This window comes from Quercus lobata, chromosome 2 (genome assembly GCF_001633185.2).
Source record: "Quercus lobata isolate SW786 chromosome 2, ValleyOak3.0 Primary Assembly, whole genome shotgun sequence".
NCBI lineage: Eukaryota > Viridiplantae > Streptophyta > Magnoliopsida > Fagales > Fagaceae > Quercus > Quercus lobata.
This window is the reverse complement of record NC_044905.1, coordinates 82,319,315-82,333,865: the sequence shown is the minus strand read 5'-3', so window position 1 is coordinate 82,333,865 and position 14,551 is coordinate 82,319,315. Positions and strand designations below refer to the sequence as shown.

General features: G+C 33.8%; 2 protein-coding genes across 2 annotated transcripts; one reads left to right on the top strand and one right to left on the bottom strand.

Annotated features, from left to right (window-relative positions):
• The first annotated feature begins 3,036 nt into the window (after positions 1-3,036).
• LOC115976874 (pentatricopeptide repeat-containing protein At2g36730) lies at positions 3,037-4,768 on the top strand. The gene has a single exon (XM_031098386.1). The coding sequence runs from the start codon at positions 3,128-3,130 to the stop codon at positions 4,673-4,675; it is 1,548 nt and encodes a 515-aa protein (XP_030954246.1). The 5' UTR covers positions 3,037-3,127; the 3' UTR covers positions 4,676-4,768.
• A 6,286-nt stretch (positions 4,769-11,054) lies between these two features.
• LOC115978360 (amino acid transporter AVT1I-like) lies at positions 11,055-13,128 on the bottom strand. The gene is made up of 3 exons (XM_031100382.1): positions 12,802-13,128; positions 11,873-12,480; positions 11,055-11,709 (listed from the first exon to the last, which is right to left on the bottom strand). The coding sequence occupies exons 1-3, from the start codon at positions 12,968-12,970 to the stop codon at positions 11,194-11,196; spliced, it is 1,293 nt and encodes a 430-aa protein (XP_030956242.1). The 5' UTR covers positions 12,971-13,128; the 3' UTR covers positions 11,055-11,193.
• Positions 13,129-14,551: the final 1,423 nt, after the last annotated feature.

Here is a 14,551-nt window from a genome sequence, read left to right as displayed (position 1 = left end):
CTCGACGTTATCCATGGTGCACTGGACCAGAACTCAACCTTGAATCGGTAAATTTTAGACACAGACAACACTATTCTTCCATATTTTAGTTGTACGTACACTAGCTATATTTTCTTTTTATAATTTAAGTTTAAAGTCTTGCAGATTTCAAAACTGACCCCAATCTTGGAGGAGGAATGGAGGAAGCATGGAAGGTGTTGTAGGAAGCAGTTCAATGAGTTCGAGTACTTCCAACTTCCAACGTGCATTGAACCTAAAGAAGAAACTGACTATATTAAAATTTCTCGCGCAATCGGATATTCACCCAACGCCATTTGGAAGCAAATCGATGCTACACCACACCTTTGGTGTAAAGGGCACAAGCTTCTGTCAATGAGTATCTGCGTTGATTATTCGGCCCAGAAATTCATAAATTGTCCAAGAGTATTGGAAGAGGTTCGTGCACATGGTGAACAATGCGGACGTCTCGGAATGTTTCTCTTTCAATAAGCCTTTAAAATAATTTTCTTTTATTCTACGGATTTGTATGTGTTTGTGTTCAGAGTGTTGCAAGGCAGGTACCGTTTGAATATTGTTCTGAATTAATGTTGTGTAGTTGTGTAACTGGCTTGTCCCTGTGTGTGTGTGTTTTTTTTTTTTTTTTTTTTTTTTTAACTTCATTTTTGAACTCAATGGATGGAACTATTAAGACATTTAATTATCCTGATTGAGCATGTAATGTTATCCAGTTGCACTTATTGGTTGTCTATATTTTGTTTTCCTGAAATTTTTTTTTTCTTTTATTTTTTTAATTCCATTAACATATAGACATATAGTAGGTACCGAAGAGTCTGTTACAATCAATGCAACAATCATTGACAACAACAATTTCTTTAGCACTTTCTGATAAACTTTAGTCTTCATTGCAGAAAAACTAAACGGAACTACTGTCTTTTAAGGCATGACTGGATTTACTTATGCACTTGAATCACATCAAACAACACATGTATATCAATACTGTCAAATGGATTGAACGGTTGCACATTACACAATATTTCTTTTAGTCCTCCAACAGCATTCACAATTGAAACTCTCCCATATAGCTCATAGCCAGGGCTAGCATTAATTAGGTCAAGGCCATTTTCTAGGGCCTCAATCTAAAAAGGTCCTAAAAATTTTGAGTTCAATAATTAGATATTGAAATAAATAAAAATATCTAATTAATTAAACAAAGAAAGAAGGAATGAGCATCTCTCACTTTAAGAAGGGTTCTAAAAATATGAAACAAAAAAGATATTCAACACAATTAAAATCCTAAATTGTTTATAGAAAAAAAATTCATATAAGTTTGATGAATTGCCGTTAGAATCCATTAAGCACAAATTTTGTCATTTTAATGAATTAACATAAGCAAAGAAATCATTTTAGTTCTTTTGTCCATTACTGATGTAATAATATTGTTTTAGGATTAAACATTAAAATTTATTTAAATATTTTTTTGTTTATTTGATAGGTGAATAATTAAATTATTTTTTATTATTTACTCATTTTAAATAGTATTTTAGTTAAACTTTGAAAAATAAAACATTTCTTTTTCTCATGCTCTCCAAAGTTGGTATAGGTGAGAGTGACTCTAGAGAGCTTCAAGATCTTAAACATCATAATATTTTTTTCTCAAACTTAACTCTGAGATTTTGGGGTGAATTGAATTGTAGGTGAAGGGGGGTTATTTATACTAGGAGTGGGGGATATAGGGTTGAGAGTTTTTAAATGTGGGATGGTGAAAAGTTTGGAGGGAGTGGAGAGCAAGCAAAAGTTCGGTTCTTCCTGTAGCTTCCCGTAACAACGAGCAAGGTCAACTGCAAAAAATCATATCTCACTCGTTTCTTAATGAAACAAGTCCATTCTTGTGCTCAAATTAAAGCCCTCGATGTCTACATAAAGAGTGACTAGTAAAATTGTTAATATCATTTTGATAATTATTTCGGTTTGTCTATTAGAATAAAATATTTCAGTATTAACCTATTTCTAGTCAAATGTACCATTTCGAAGTTATTGCTATGTAATCTGTTTATCTATATAAATACCGACCAAAAACTTAGATGATAAAAGAAATTCTATCTCATTCTAGAGCACTAGCATCAACTATGCTATGCTAAGTGCTATTTTGACACACTAAAACCTACTTAAAAAAAAAAAAAAAAATTACTACATCATTTTACAATACACTCTACATTAAATGTTTTATTTTAAGATTTCAAACACATTAAAATAATTAAAAAAAAAAATTTACAAATTAGCTTTTTTTGAAAGTAAATAGTGGCTTGAGAGAGAGAAGAAAGACGTTTGCTGATAAAGGAGATGTGACATGAGGAGAGAAAAAGAATCGTTAAAATATTTATAACATTATGACCAAGCCATTTATAGAACATCACTATAGCTTCATGTCATTTCTTTTGGCATTTGACACATCTCATGAAGCAATGATTTTTGTGTTTGGTGTGGCAAATGCTAAAAGTTTAGCATTTGGCACACCTGATGCCAAGGCTCTAAGAATAGAAGTGTTGTTAATCTTACAATTTAATATCAAAATATTAAAGAATGAGTAACAAATGAGTAATGACCCAGTTAAAATTTGCTATAAGAGCATCCGTAGCAGATGTTCCAAAAATTATGCCATTTTACCACATTAAATGCCTACTTTATTATTTTACCACATCATTTTACAACATCCCATTTATTAGATGTTTTATAATTCAATTATATACATTAAAATAATATTTACTACACATTAAAATAATATTTACTATTCATCAACACAATAAACAAACAACAAACAATATACCACATCTTTTCCGTACCGTGGCAAATTTGCCACGGTACTATTCAATGTTGCAAAAAAAAAAACAATATACCACATCTACTAAATGGGCTAAAATTGGGTTTGGTGTGGAATATGTGCCAAATATTTAGCATTTGACACATATCCCACATCTAGTGTGAGTGCTCTAAATGTGTTAAAAGTGCAAACTCAAAACAAAGCCTACAAAAGCCCATTAGTCCAATACCTATACTGATCCAACTTACACAAATAAACAAACAAAAAGAGAGATAAACAATCAATAAGGTAAGACATAAAACTCAATGCATGGTTCGGTTTCCAATCCCAACTGCCAATCCCATCTTCCCTCCAAATTCCTCCAACTGTAATTCAAATTTCATTTCCAAAAAGCACCAATGCCTCACTCTTCTCAAGCTCTGCTCCTCAGCCCAGCAGCTCTTTCAAATCCATGCTCAAATCATAGTCTCTGGCCTCCACAGAGACAGCTTCCTCTTAAGCGAACTCATCCGGTTCTGCACTTTGTCTCCCTCGAAAAACTTGCGTTATGCGCGGTCGATTCTCTATGGTTTCGATGATTCGACGCCTTTGCCGTGGAACATTGTCATCAGGGGATATGCCTCGAGTGATTCTCCGAAAGAGGCGATATGGGTATTTCTTGGAATGCGAAGGCGAGGAATTAGACCCAATAAACTCACGTTTCCGTTCCTTTTCAAGGCGTGCGCGGCGGTTACGGCGGTTAAGGAAGCGAGGCAGGTTCATGGGGAGATTGTGAAGTGTGGTTTGGACTCTGATGTGTATGTTCAGAACAGTTTGATCAGTGCATATGGGTGTTGTAAGAGGATTTCGGATGCGTGTAGGGTGTTTGATGAAATGTCTGTGAGAACGGTTGTTTCTTGGAATGCTGTAATAACTGCTTGTGTTGAGAACATGTGGTTTGATGATGGGATGTGTTATTTTTTAAAGATGAGGGATTTTGGTTTTGAGCCGGATGAGACCACTATGGTGGTTATGCTTTCTGCGTGTGCTGAGCTTGGAAACTTGAGCTTAGGGAGATGGGTTCATTCCCTAGTTATTGTGAGAGGGATGGTTTTGAATTTTCAATTGGGTACTGCCCTTGTCGACATGTATGCAAAATCTGGAGATGTAGATTATGCGTGGTTGGTGTTTGATAGAGTGCAAGAGAAAAATGTTTGGACATGGAGTGCAATGATTCTGGGGCTAGCTCAACATGGGTTTGCTAAGGAAGCTCTTGATCTTTTCTTAAAGATGATGTATAACTCATCAATACGTCCGAATTATGTCACCTTTCTTGGGGTCCTTTGTGCTTGTAGCCATGCAGGACTAGTGGATGATGGGTATCGATACTTTCATGATATGGAGCATGTGCATAAAATTAAACCCATGATGATACATTATGGTGCAATGGTGGATATATTGGGCCGTGCTGGCCAACTCAAGGAGGCTTATGCTTTTATAATAAACATGCCTATGGAACCCGACCCAATTATATGGAGGACTTTGCTTAGTGCGTGCAGCATTCATTATGTTAATGACAAAGATGGGGTGGGAGATAAGGTGAAGAAGAAGTTGCTTGAATTGGAGCCAAGGAGAGGTGGGAATTTTGTGATGGTTGCAAACATGTATTCTGAAGTTGGGATGTGGGAGAAAGCAGCAGATGTGAGGAGGATTATGAAAGCTGGGAGGTTGAAGAAAATGGCGGGAGAGAGTTGTGTGAATTTAGGTGGATCCATCCATAGGTTCTTTTCTGGATATGATGATCAAGCTGATTATGGGGTTATCTACCAGTTATTAGATGGGCTGAGCTTGCACATGAAGATGATTAACTTATTGTAATTGAAATTGCTTTTCATGATGCTGTTCTATTGCAGAATGTGGAAACTGGATTTGCACAACCTCTGATTTTCCATGAATTTTTCTTTTTAGTAAGTTTTGAGCCCTTTATTTTTCCTTTCAAGTGTTACTTGAAAACTTACCTTTTCATATTAAAATATCTTTACTTTTATACAATCATCTGATGATCGACAGCGCATGGTTACCAAATAAATTGTGACGTGTATGTCAGAATTTTATTTTATATGGGTCTCTCTCTCTCTCTCTCTCTCTCTCTCTCTATATATATATATATATATATATATTAATTTCATTAAAATTGGATCAGTGGTTTTGAGATCATTTCCACATATACATGTGAGTCTATTCAACAGTCAATGATCATAAAAGTTGATGGAGATTAGTTTGCTTGAAAAAACCATAAAGGAGCATATAGATGGCTATTTTAAGGATGATTATACTCTCTTGGAGAGTGATAAATTGAATGCTAGGTTTTTATTTTTTTTTTTTTTTTATGTATAAATGGCCTAGTGTGTAATGGATTTAATGAGATGTGCAGAAGTCCCTTTCACACCTATAAATTAGGTTGTTTCTACCCATCAAGAAAAAATTAATGAGATGTGTAGATAATAAAAGACCTTAGTATCATTACTCATCGCTAAAGGTATACACTTTTTTGTTCGTTTTTCTATGCTTCACTGTGATGCACTAAACTGATTTGTGTGGAAAGGTGCTTCCAACACTGTCTTAACAGTATATTAATGGATTTTGTGATGAGTCTCTCTAGCAATGATGACCATTTCATCCCTATACAACTAGTTGACCCATAATCAACCACCCTAATTCTTCCAAGGAGAGTATTCTCCGCCAAAGATGAGACTAAAATATTATTTCATAAGTTGTAGAAGACACACTACACTTCTTGTTCAGAAAATCATTGAGAAAAAGTTTGTTGAAAGAATTGAAAAAAAAAAAGGATTTTGTTTGTTTGTTTTGTTTTACTTGAAACACATATTTTTAGATAAGGGGGCACTAGTCCCATCTACAACACAGTACTCCAAAACAGATAAATGAACAAAAGAGATGGAGATTGCTTTACAACTAGAAACTAGACCAAGAGGCAACAGAAAGAGCTACCAACTTTTCCATTTTGAGCCTTAGCCCAAATGGGGCCACCCTAATCCAAAATATCTGTCCAAATTACAATGATCTCAGTCCTATGATTTCTAAACACCGCTACAATACAAACATGATCATTTCGTACCACAGCATCAAAGTTACATTTGCCAAAATCTGGAGCTGGGGGACAAGGTGTTGAAACTTTAACAGAAGGTTTGATTGAATCCTTACTGATTTGTATGTCGCATTTTTTTCCCCTTTTTTTTCAATTCCTTATTAAATTTTTTCACACAAAAAAAGTACACACTAATTTTTAGTTCCTTTCCTTGCAAACACCTAAAGCTCAAGAGGTCTATTGTCATTTTTCCCTTGTTTTTCTTTATAAAAAAGAGCTAGTGTTTGAATCTCCCTCTTATTGTTATAACTAAAAAAAAAAAAAAAAAAAAAAAAAAAAAAACACACACACACTCCTACTCCTAGCTTATACAAGTACAAGCAGTTCAAGATGAGAAATCAATTAGTGCAGATTGAGTTTTTACTTTGTTTTGAATGGAATATCCTAAACCTATCCCTTGATACTTGTAAACGTGTCAAAGAGTTCTTGGAAATACCAAAGTTAATTTAGCTTCAGCACGTTCTTAATAGTCTTTGAGGTTGGGCGTGGGGGTTTTAAAATCCTCCAATGAAACACTTTCTTGGTAAGTACAAATCAATAAAACACGCTTGTCCCTCTTTTCTTTTCTTTTTTGGTAAACCTTGTCCGTCTTTTCTATATTTTAGTTTTTAATGTGTATGGTGAATTAAATTAGAGATAAATTTTTTTTTTTAACAGTTGTTGGCGTGGTTTACTATGATTTTTTTTTTTTTTGTTTTTTGGGTAAACTTCGTCTACTATGATTAGCACAACAGAGATGTCATCAGTGAATCATTATCTATGTAAAGTAGTGTTGTTTCAATGTACTTGTAGCTCAATGAATCATTATCTATGTAAAAGTAATCTTGTTTCAAAGTACTTTGTAGCTCAATGATATTGTCTAGTGTTTCCACTTAAAATGTATGAAAGAAAAAAAGTTATCACCTTGGTGAGGAGTGAAAAAAAATCGGAAAAATTTTTGTTCCTAACATTGTTGTTTTTTCTAATGGTTAATTGTAGCTATCCAGCATAAACTATAGGGATATTTGTAACATGTAGCTAAACTACAAAATTTTGCAATCAACGCCCTAATTCAGGAATAATTTGCAATTTCCACCCACTATCTAAATTAATGTCTAAATTAGTGGAGCACACTTCAAATGCTCTTATAGTTTTAGATGGATAATTTCTCAATAAATTATTAATTTTTATACAGAAAATTTTCAACTTTAGATGCAAATTTCATATTTTAGGGTGGATCAGGATGATTGTAATTAAGCCTTTCTTAATTTTGTGGGTTCTGTGCAGTACATCAATAAAAAACGGAAAATACTAACAAATGTCCTTTAGAGTAATTGTTAATAATCCATTTTAAGAAAGTTTTTATGAGAAAAAATAAAATAAAATAAAATTTTGACAACTTTATCCACTTTCCATAAAAGTAATGTTAAATTTTTTCTAAAATGGATCATTACCCAGACACCCGTTAGCATGACCTATAAAAGAAAATAAAGTAACAGATTGCTCAGCTGAGACCAAAGAATTCATTAATACCCTTGTCACAATCTGCTTTTTATAATTCAATAAAGCACATTGTTTTTTATTTAACCCTCCTTGAAAGATTATTTTTGAACCCAGAATCTTTGGAGCATTACTTGGGGTCCGTTATGCAAGCTTTTCTAGGCCTGAGAGTTCATTAAAATTTAACTATCCCTTATCACGTTTTGCTTATTTATAATCCAGTAAGGTACGTTTTGTTCTCTAATCTTCCAACCCTTTTATTTATTTATTAATTTTGTGGGCTTTTGTGATTTGTCATACATGTGCATATAAAGTCAAATCGACAAGTTTTATGAAATATTTTGAACCAAGAATCTACAGAGGATAAGATTGTGTCCATTAAACAATTAACAATAGCATCACAGAAGAGTCCAGAGAGTTCATTTAAATACTACCTTATCGCAATTACTTTAGGTCAAGAGAAAGTCTATGGAAAAACTTTTTCCATAAATTGCTTAAGTTAACAAGTATTATTAGATACCACCGTACACCCTTGATACGATGGTCACTCCACAAGTATAAGTGCTTGTAGGGTGTGGGGGGTAAGGGTCGAGGTTCAAGTCTCCAGAAGGAAGTTTTACATACATATACACTTAGATTAGGTTAGAGTAGAAATTCTTTCTTGTAAAAAAAAAAAAAAAAAAGTATTATTAGACCCATAAACTTTTTCCATCTAAAAGTATTGTTAAACCCAGACATCCTGTATTATTTAAATACATTGTTCTAAATGGTGGGGTCGTATATTCATGGTTTACTTTTCAAGATGGGTCTAAAGAGTCTTACCTTGGTGAGGTTCCACGTCATCAAAGAAAAGAAAAGTATTGTTAGACTTATTATTAACTAATCATATCGTACCATCTCAACAAGTTATGAAAAATAGTTGTATTATTAGTTGGATTGGTAAGTGAAAATATTCCTTGCAAATGACTTGTTGCTTGATAGGAATCTGGGCATCATTTATATAATTTCTTCAAGACACAAAATTTCATGCACCTTTTAGCCCACTTTTCAACAATAAATGGATCTCTAAGAACTGGATAAAGCAAATCTTTTATAGTTGAAAGCTCACAATTTGTTGCTTCATTCCAAATATTTCAAGCTGTCCCAGTACACTGTCGAAGTTCAGTAGTGCCTAGGATATGTGCTAATACAAACATAGTGCATCTCTAATAAACTTGCATTGGTTACAAACTGGGTTGAGCAATCAGTTCTCTTGTAAGTGTAACACTCTAGAGTAAGTTGTTTCCATGAGAGCATTCAAGAATCACCAATTCAGAATAATTTCATTCACCTAAGGCACTATTATTTCTATCTAAAATAGCTATTATTTCTATAAATTGTTGGAGACTTCTCCAATTCCTAACATCTGCCTTTTACAAATAATGCAGATCAACTTTATTGTAGAACATCAATCAGAAGCAAAATCTAATAAATCAAGTGTTCCTTGGTAGACAACTCAGTAGTTGAATACAGTAACGCAATTCTAACATTATCATAGAGATATTATCTGCTTATAGATCCCCTACTATTTGTACCAGAGATGTGTAAGTACCAGATATTGCCAGAGCAACACCCATTACTATTATAAAGCATATAACCACCATTTCCCATCCAATTTTCTGATAACTGCCCGAAATCTTCAAGTAGCATAAGCATGGCAGTATAATTGAAACTGTGGAACTTAGCAATGCTCCAACCAATGACATGAGAGTCGCATAAAAGGGAACAGCCAACGCTACTTTAGAGCATCCACATTTGGATCTTATATCTCATCTTATTTTACCATCTCAAAAAGCTACTTTATCAATTATACCATACCATTTTACAATACATCTAACATCTCAAAACTCTATTATTTTACCATCTTATTAAAATATTATTCTTTTAATCTTTTTTTTATTATTACTTTTCCAACCGTCATTTCTTTTTTCAAAATCAACTATTCCCAGCTTTTTCAAATGCTTGCATTTCCAACTGTCATCCTGCCAGTAAGAGAGAGAGAGGTTGAACGGACTGTGCACTATTAAAATATTTTTTTTTGGATGGCATAGCGCTACAGTGCGATCTCATATGTGAGATTGCACTGTAGCACTATGCCAAAAAATTTTGGCCGATCCCAAGTATAGCAATCCAATTGTTGGAGTAATTTGGGCCCAAATGCCAAATATACTTTACAATTTGGCATTTGAGAAGCCCAATGTTGATGCTCTAACTGTGCTGATTACAAGCGAGGTACTGATTAAGAGGCCAAACTTCCTTTTGTTGTACTGATGTGGGAACCAACTTTTGATAGCATTCACAGTAGGTGTAACCATTAATGCATATTTGGCTATGGGATTGACCGAGGTAGTGCATATTACCACCCTTGAGCTAAGCTTATCAGTTGGCAGGTTTAAAGTTATCTGTGACTGGCTACATTGATTATTTAGGATAGCTCAATAACTAACCTTTTTAAATTGTTTTTTGCATATGGTTTATTTGACGCTTCTCTGCTCTTTTCATTGCTTCAACAGGGGAGTTACTTTTAGAAGTTGATTATTGTAATTGGAACTCTTATATATTAAAAGGGAACAGATTATAAACACATGGGAGATTGGTTAGGTGCTCAAATGGAGATAGGTTAGAAACAAGAATCAAACTCAGGTTTTCCTCCTTTGATATCATGATAAATTACTGATTATCTCAAAAAGGTTAAGATGTTAGGAAATGGTGATTTTAATTGCTCAACCTTAATTCTAACAATAAAATGATTCCCACATTAGAACTCTTTGAAGTATGGATTCTCAAGAAATTCCAACTTGGTTTGCTAATTGAGCTGATCAAAAAATTATATGGTAGAGTAAATAATAGGAAAAAGAATATTATGATGGTACTTAACAATTAATAGCATCAAAGCATGAAATTGTCAAGCTCTAAGGGATTGGAGGGTAAAGACGATTCTCATTCTTAGCTTACTTAGCTAACTACTATTTACAGTACATGACAATTCTAACTACGGCACCTGCCTAATTATACAATCTATTAAACTCAATTAAGCAAGTAGCAACAAGCAACAACTTCCTGATCACAACAGCACATCAGGTCACAAAACTATCTTGAGATTCCTAATAGGAAGGGGGGAGGGGGGGGATAAAGGGGCAAGGTGTCAATATTTTGAGAATTTAGGGTATCAATGTAAAAAGGTCATACCTACTGCACAAAACTCCCACTTTTGCGGGGTATAAGAGAGGTTATGGTAAGTAGCCTTACCCCCAATTTATTGGAAAGGTTGAATCTTGGACTCAAACTCACAACCTGTCACTTTTGGTGAAAGCAACTTGCCCTCATACCAAGGCTCCATCTTTAATTTAGGGTAAAGTGTATTAAACAAAAACAAAAAAGTATACTACGTGCCTATTTGGGATGCACTTATAAGCTAGCTTATTGTTTATTTTTCTTAATATATGCAGGTACTACATGAGTTACTTACTTATTTTATTTAACTTTAATTTTTTATCTACAGTACTTTCAACAAAAAAGTTAGATAAGTTGTTCTTAAACGGGCACTAAATTTGATATCATTATGCCTCAAGAATATAATGAAATCTACTTTTTTTTTTTTTTCCCTACAAGACAACTCAGTGTGAATAAATCAAGGATTCCCTACAAGACAACTCAGTAGTTGAATACAGTACCACAATTCTGACATCGACATAGAGAAAGTATCTGCCTATAGATCCCCTATTATTTGTACAAGAGATATGTAAGTACCACTTATAGCCAATGCAACACCCATTAGTATTATGCACCAGATAATCACCATTTCACATCCAATTTTCCGATAACTGCCTGAAATCTTCAAGTAGCATAAGCATGGCAGTATAATTGAAACTGTGGCACTTAGAAATGCTCCAACCAATGACATGAGAGTTGCAAAAATGGGAACAGCCAACGCTACAATAACTGTGCTGATTACAAGCGAGGCACTGATTAAGAGGCGAACCATCCTTTTGTTGTACTGACATGGAAACCAACTTTTGATAGCATTCACAATAGGTGAAACCATTAATGCATATTTGGCTATAGGATTGACCAAGGTAGTGCATATTGCCACCCTTGAGCTAAGCTTTTCAGCTGGAAGGTTTAAAGTTATTTGTGACTGAACATTAGACCCAAACATTAAGTAACCGAAAACTGCCATTGATGCATAACTAATGGTGCATAAGGTAAAGCACAGAAGCAGGGCCTGCAATAAAAATAGCAAAGCAGAAGTAAGCAACATAAACAGCTAAATGCACCTTGCTTTCAAAATGACTACTAAAACTTGACATTGTCTAAATCTCATGATATATTTCATAATTAAAATCATTTTTAAAATAATAAAACTCAAAGAATTTGTTTCTACTTACATTGCTGAATTGAGTTTTGTTTCTCATAGAAGTGTACATTGTTGGGAAGACAGGATGGGCACAATAACAAAAGGCATATAAGCTAGCAGCTATTGTGATTCCATTCCAATTGATGAGTGTCCCTTTTTGATGAAATCCAATTCCATCAAATGCACCAGTCCACAAGACTGAGCCGAGTATAATAACAGAAGCAAAAACCCCACTGGCAGAGATATATGAAAGAAGGCTCAGGCTATCTAAACAAACTGAAGGTAAAATTACAATGGCCACAATTATTACAAAGATTTGTTTTCCTTCAATTCTAACACCAGCTACTTCAAATCCTGTGTTGGGAAATAAATTATCTAATGTATCCCCTTCTAGAATTAGGAATTCTGTCGCAACCAAAAAGAGCTCCACATTCATGAAAACCGATACTAATATTCGTCCCTTATTCCCGAATGCACGGTTGCCTATATCAGTATAAGTTCTGATATCAGAATCCATATCCATACATCTTTGTATCAGCAGGCCTGAGTAAAAGGTTGCAATGGCGATAGCAAAAAGAAGTATCAAACTTAACCATCCTCCTAATGATAGTGCATATGGAACTGACAGTATGCCAACACCTGGAAATCGGGTAAGGAGAGAATGAAGGGCTGAATACCTTTATAATTGAGCATATAATTATAGCAATGAAACCTACTTGTTTGATCTAGGCAATGTAGAAATATATAAGAAAAAATACTCTCCAATCTGCAAATTCACTTCGTTGTATGGGGGCTATACATTTTGTCCAACTTGAGGAAACATATAGATTGGAGAAACAAATTAACAAATACTAAAAAAACATACGACAAAACCCTATGAATCAATGACAACGAATAAATAAGTTTTCAAATATAAAATAAAATCCTCAGAACAAGAATTATCAAGAAAAAGAACAGAACCTGACAATGCATTGAGTCCATTGAAACAGGTCTTGAAAAATGATGTGGTGCTGATAGTTTTTTGAACACCACTACTTGCCTCTACTGCTGATGGCTCGTGGTGAGTCTCAGCTTGCATGAGAGGTACAGTGAGAGGAAGGGGAACCCCATTTTTCTGTTCAGCCTCCATTGCCAAAGGAAAGAGTTCAAATAAGCGACACAGCTTTTGGAGACCACACAAAGCTCATTGAGTACTCCCATTTCCAGTTTGCTTTTTATCGTCCACTAAGATACTGTGTGATATTCTTTCATTCTTTTTTAAATAATTTTGTAGATTTTGTCATCATTGTACATATATATAGAGTCTCCTCCACAGGTTTTAATTAAAATTTTGAAACCAGAATGCGTATAACTTTAGTTTATGAGCATTAGGCAATAGTTCAAACTTCAAAAAAATAAAAATTTTCAGGAACTAGACAATTCATCTAAGTACACACTTATTAAAATTTCTTTGAGCAAGGCAAAACTTTTTCTTCACTTGTTTGTCTAAAGGTACCAGATAGCTTCAGTCACACTGTATGGAGTCATCAAATGAGGTGTCATTTGTGGTCTTATTTTAGTGGTCCTATTTAACCTTTAATATTTTCTAGTACAACACAGATTTGTCACTTGACTCACTTCATTCCAAGTAAAGTACTTCATAAAGAAGAAAAAAACAACCAAACAAATAATAACAAAAGGATGAATTAATTACTCTTGCACAAATGAGAGCAAGACACACCACCAGCAGACTTTCTTTTATATTGTTTAAGTGTAATTGTACATTGATAATTAAGGATGGCTCAATAACCAACCTATTTAAATCGTTTTTTGCATACGGTTTATTAATTAGCTCTTTCCATGACTTCCACTAGGGGAGTTCTAGTAGAAGTTGATTATTGTCATTGGAACTCATATATATTAAAAAGGATAGGATTATATACACTGGGGGAATAATTCCTATGTGGTACATGATATAAAGGCATTGTACAGAATAAATCAAGACAAAAACAAAGAAGAAATATCATGAAAGACCAAATAGCATGTATACAAAGATATGGGAAGAAACTAGAAAGTAATTTATCTATATCTAAAAGTTAAAGCTGAAATGTAGCATTTATTATTGCTATACTCCGGTAGAGCCATATCAATGACCACATCATCTACCCATTTTCAACATTTTTTTTTTAACTCCTTTTTTTTCTTATTCATTTCCCAACTAATTGTTATACTTTCACTAACTTTTCCCCTCCCTTTTACCTTTTCATCTCCCCACTACTATCTATCTTAATATCACTTTTTATTTATCTCTTTATCTTCTTTTATTTTTTGTTTTTCTTGTTCCCCTCCTCTTACTATAAATTTACAATTATCTTTCCCATTTTATACCTAGTTTTCTCACACACAAAAGGTTAATCTCTCTCTCTCTCTCTCTCTCTCTCTCTCTCTCTCTCTCTCTCTCTCTCTCTCTCTCTCTCATTTTTTTCCCTCTTTGGTGGATTTTTTTTTTAATTTTAATTTTTCTTGCATCTCTACTTTACATTCCGTGTCACAAGTTCTCTCTCTCTCTCTCTCCAATAAAATTTAGATAATAAATTATACATATTTTGTATAAGTTTGATATGAGTAGTTTTGATAATTATGATAATCTTTTTTAAAAGAGTGAATAATTTATTTAAATAAAAATAACACACACACACATATATATACTTTGCTTAAATGTATAATCAAC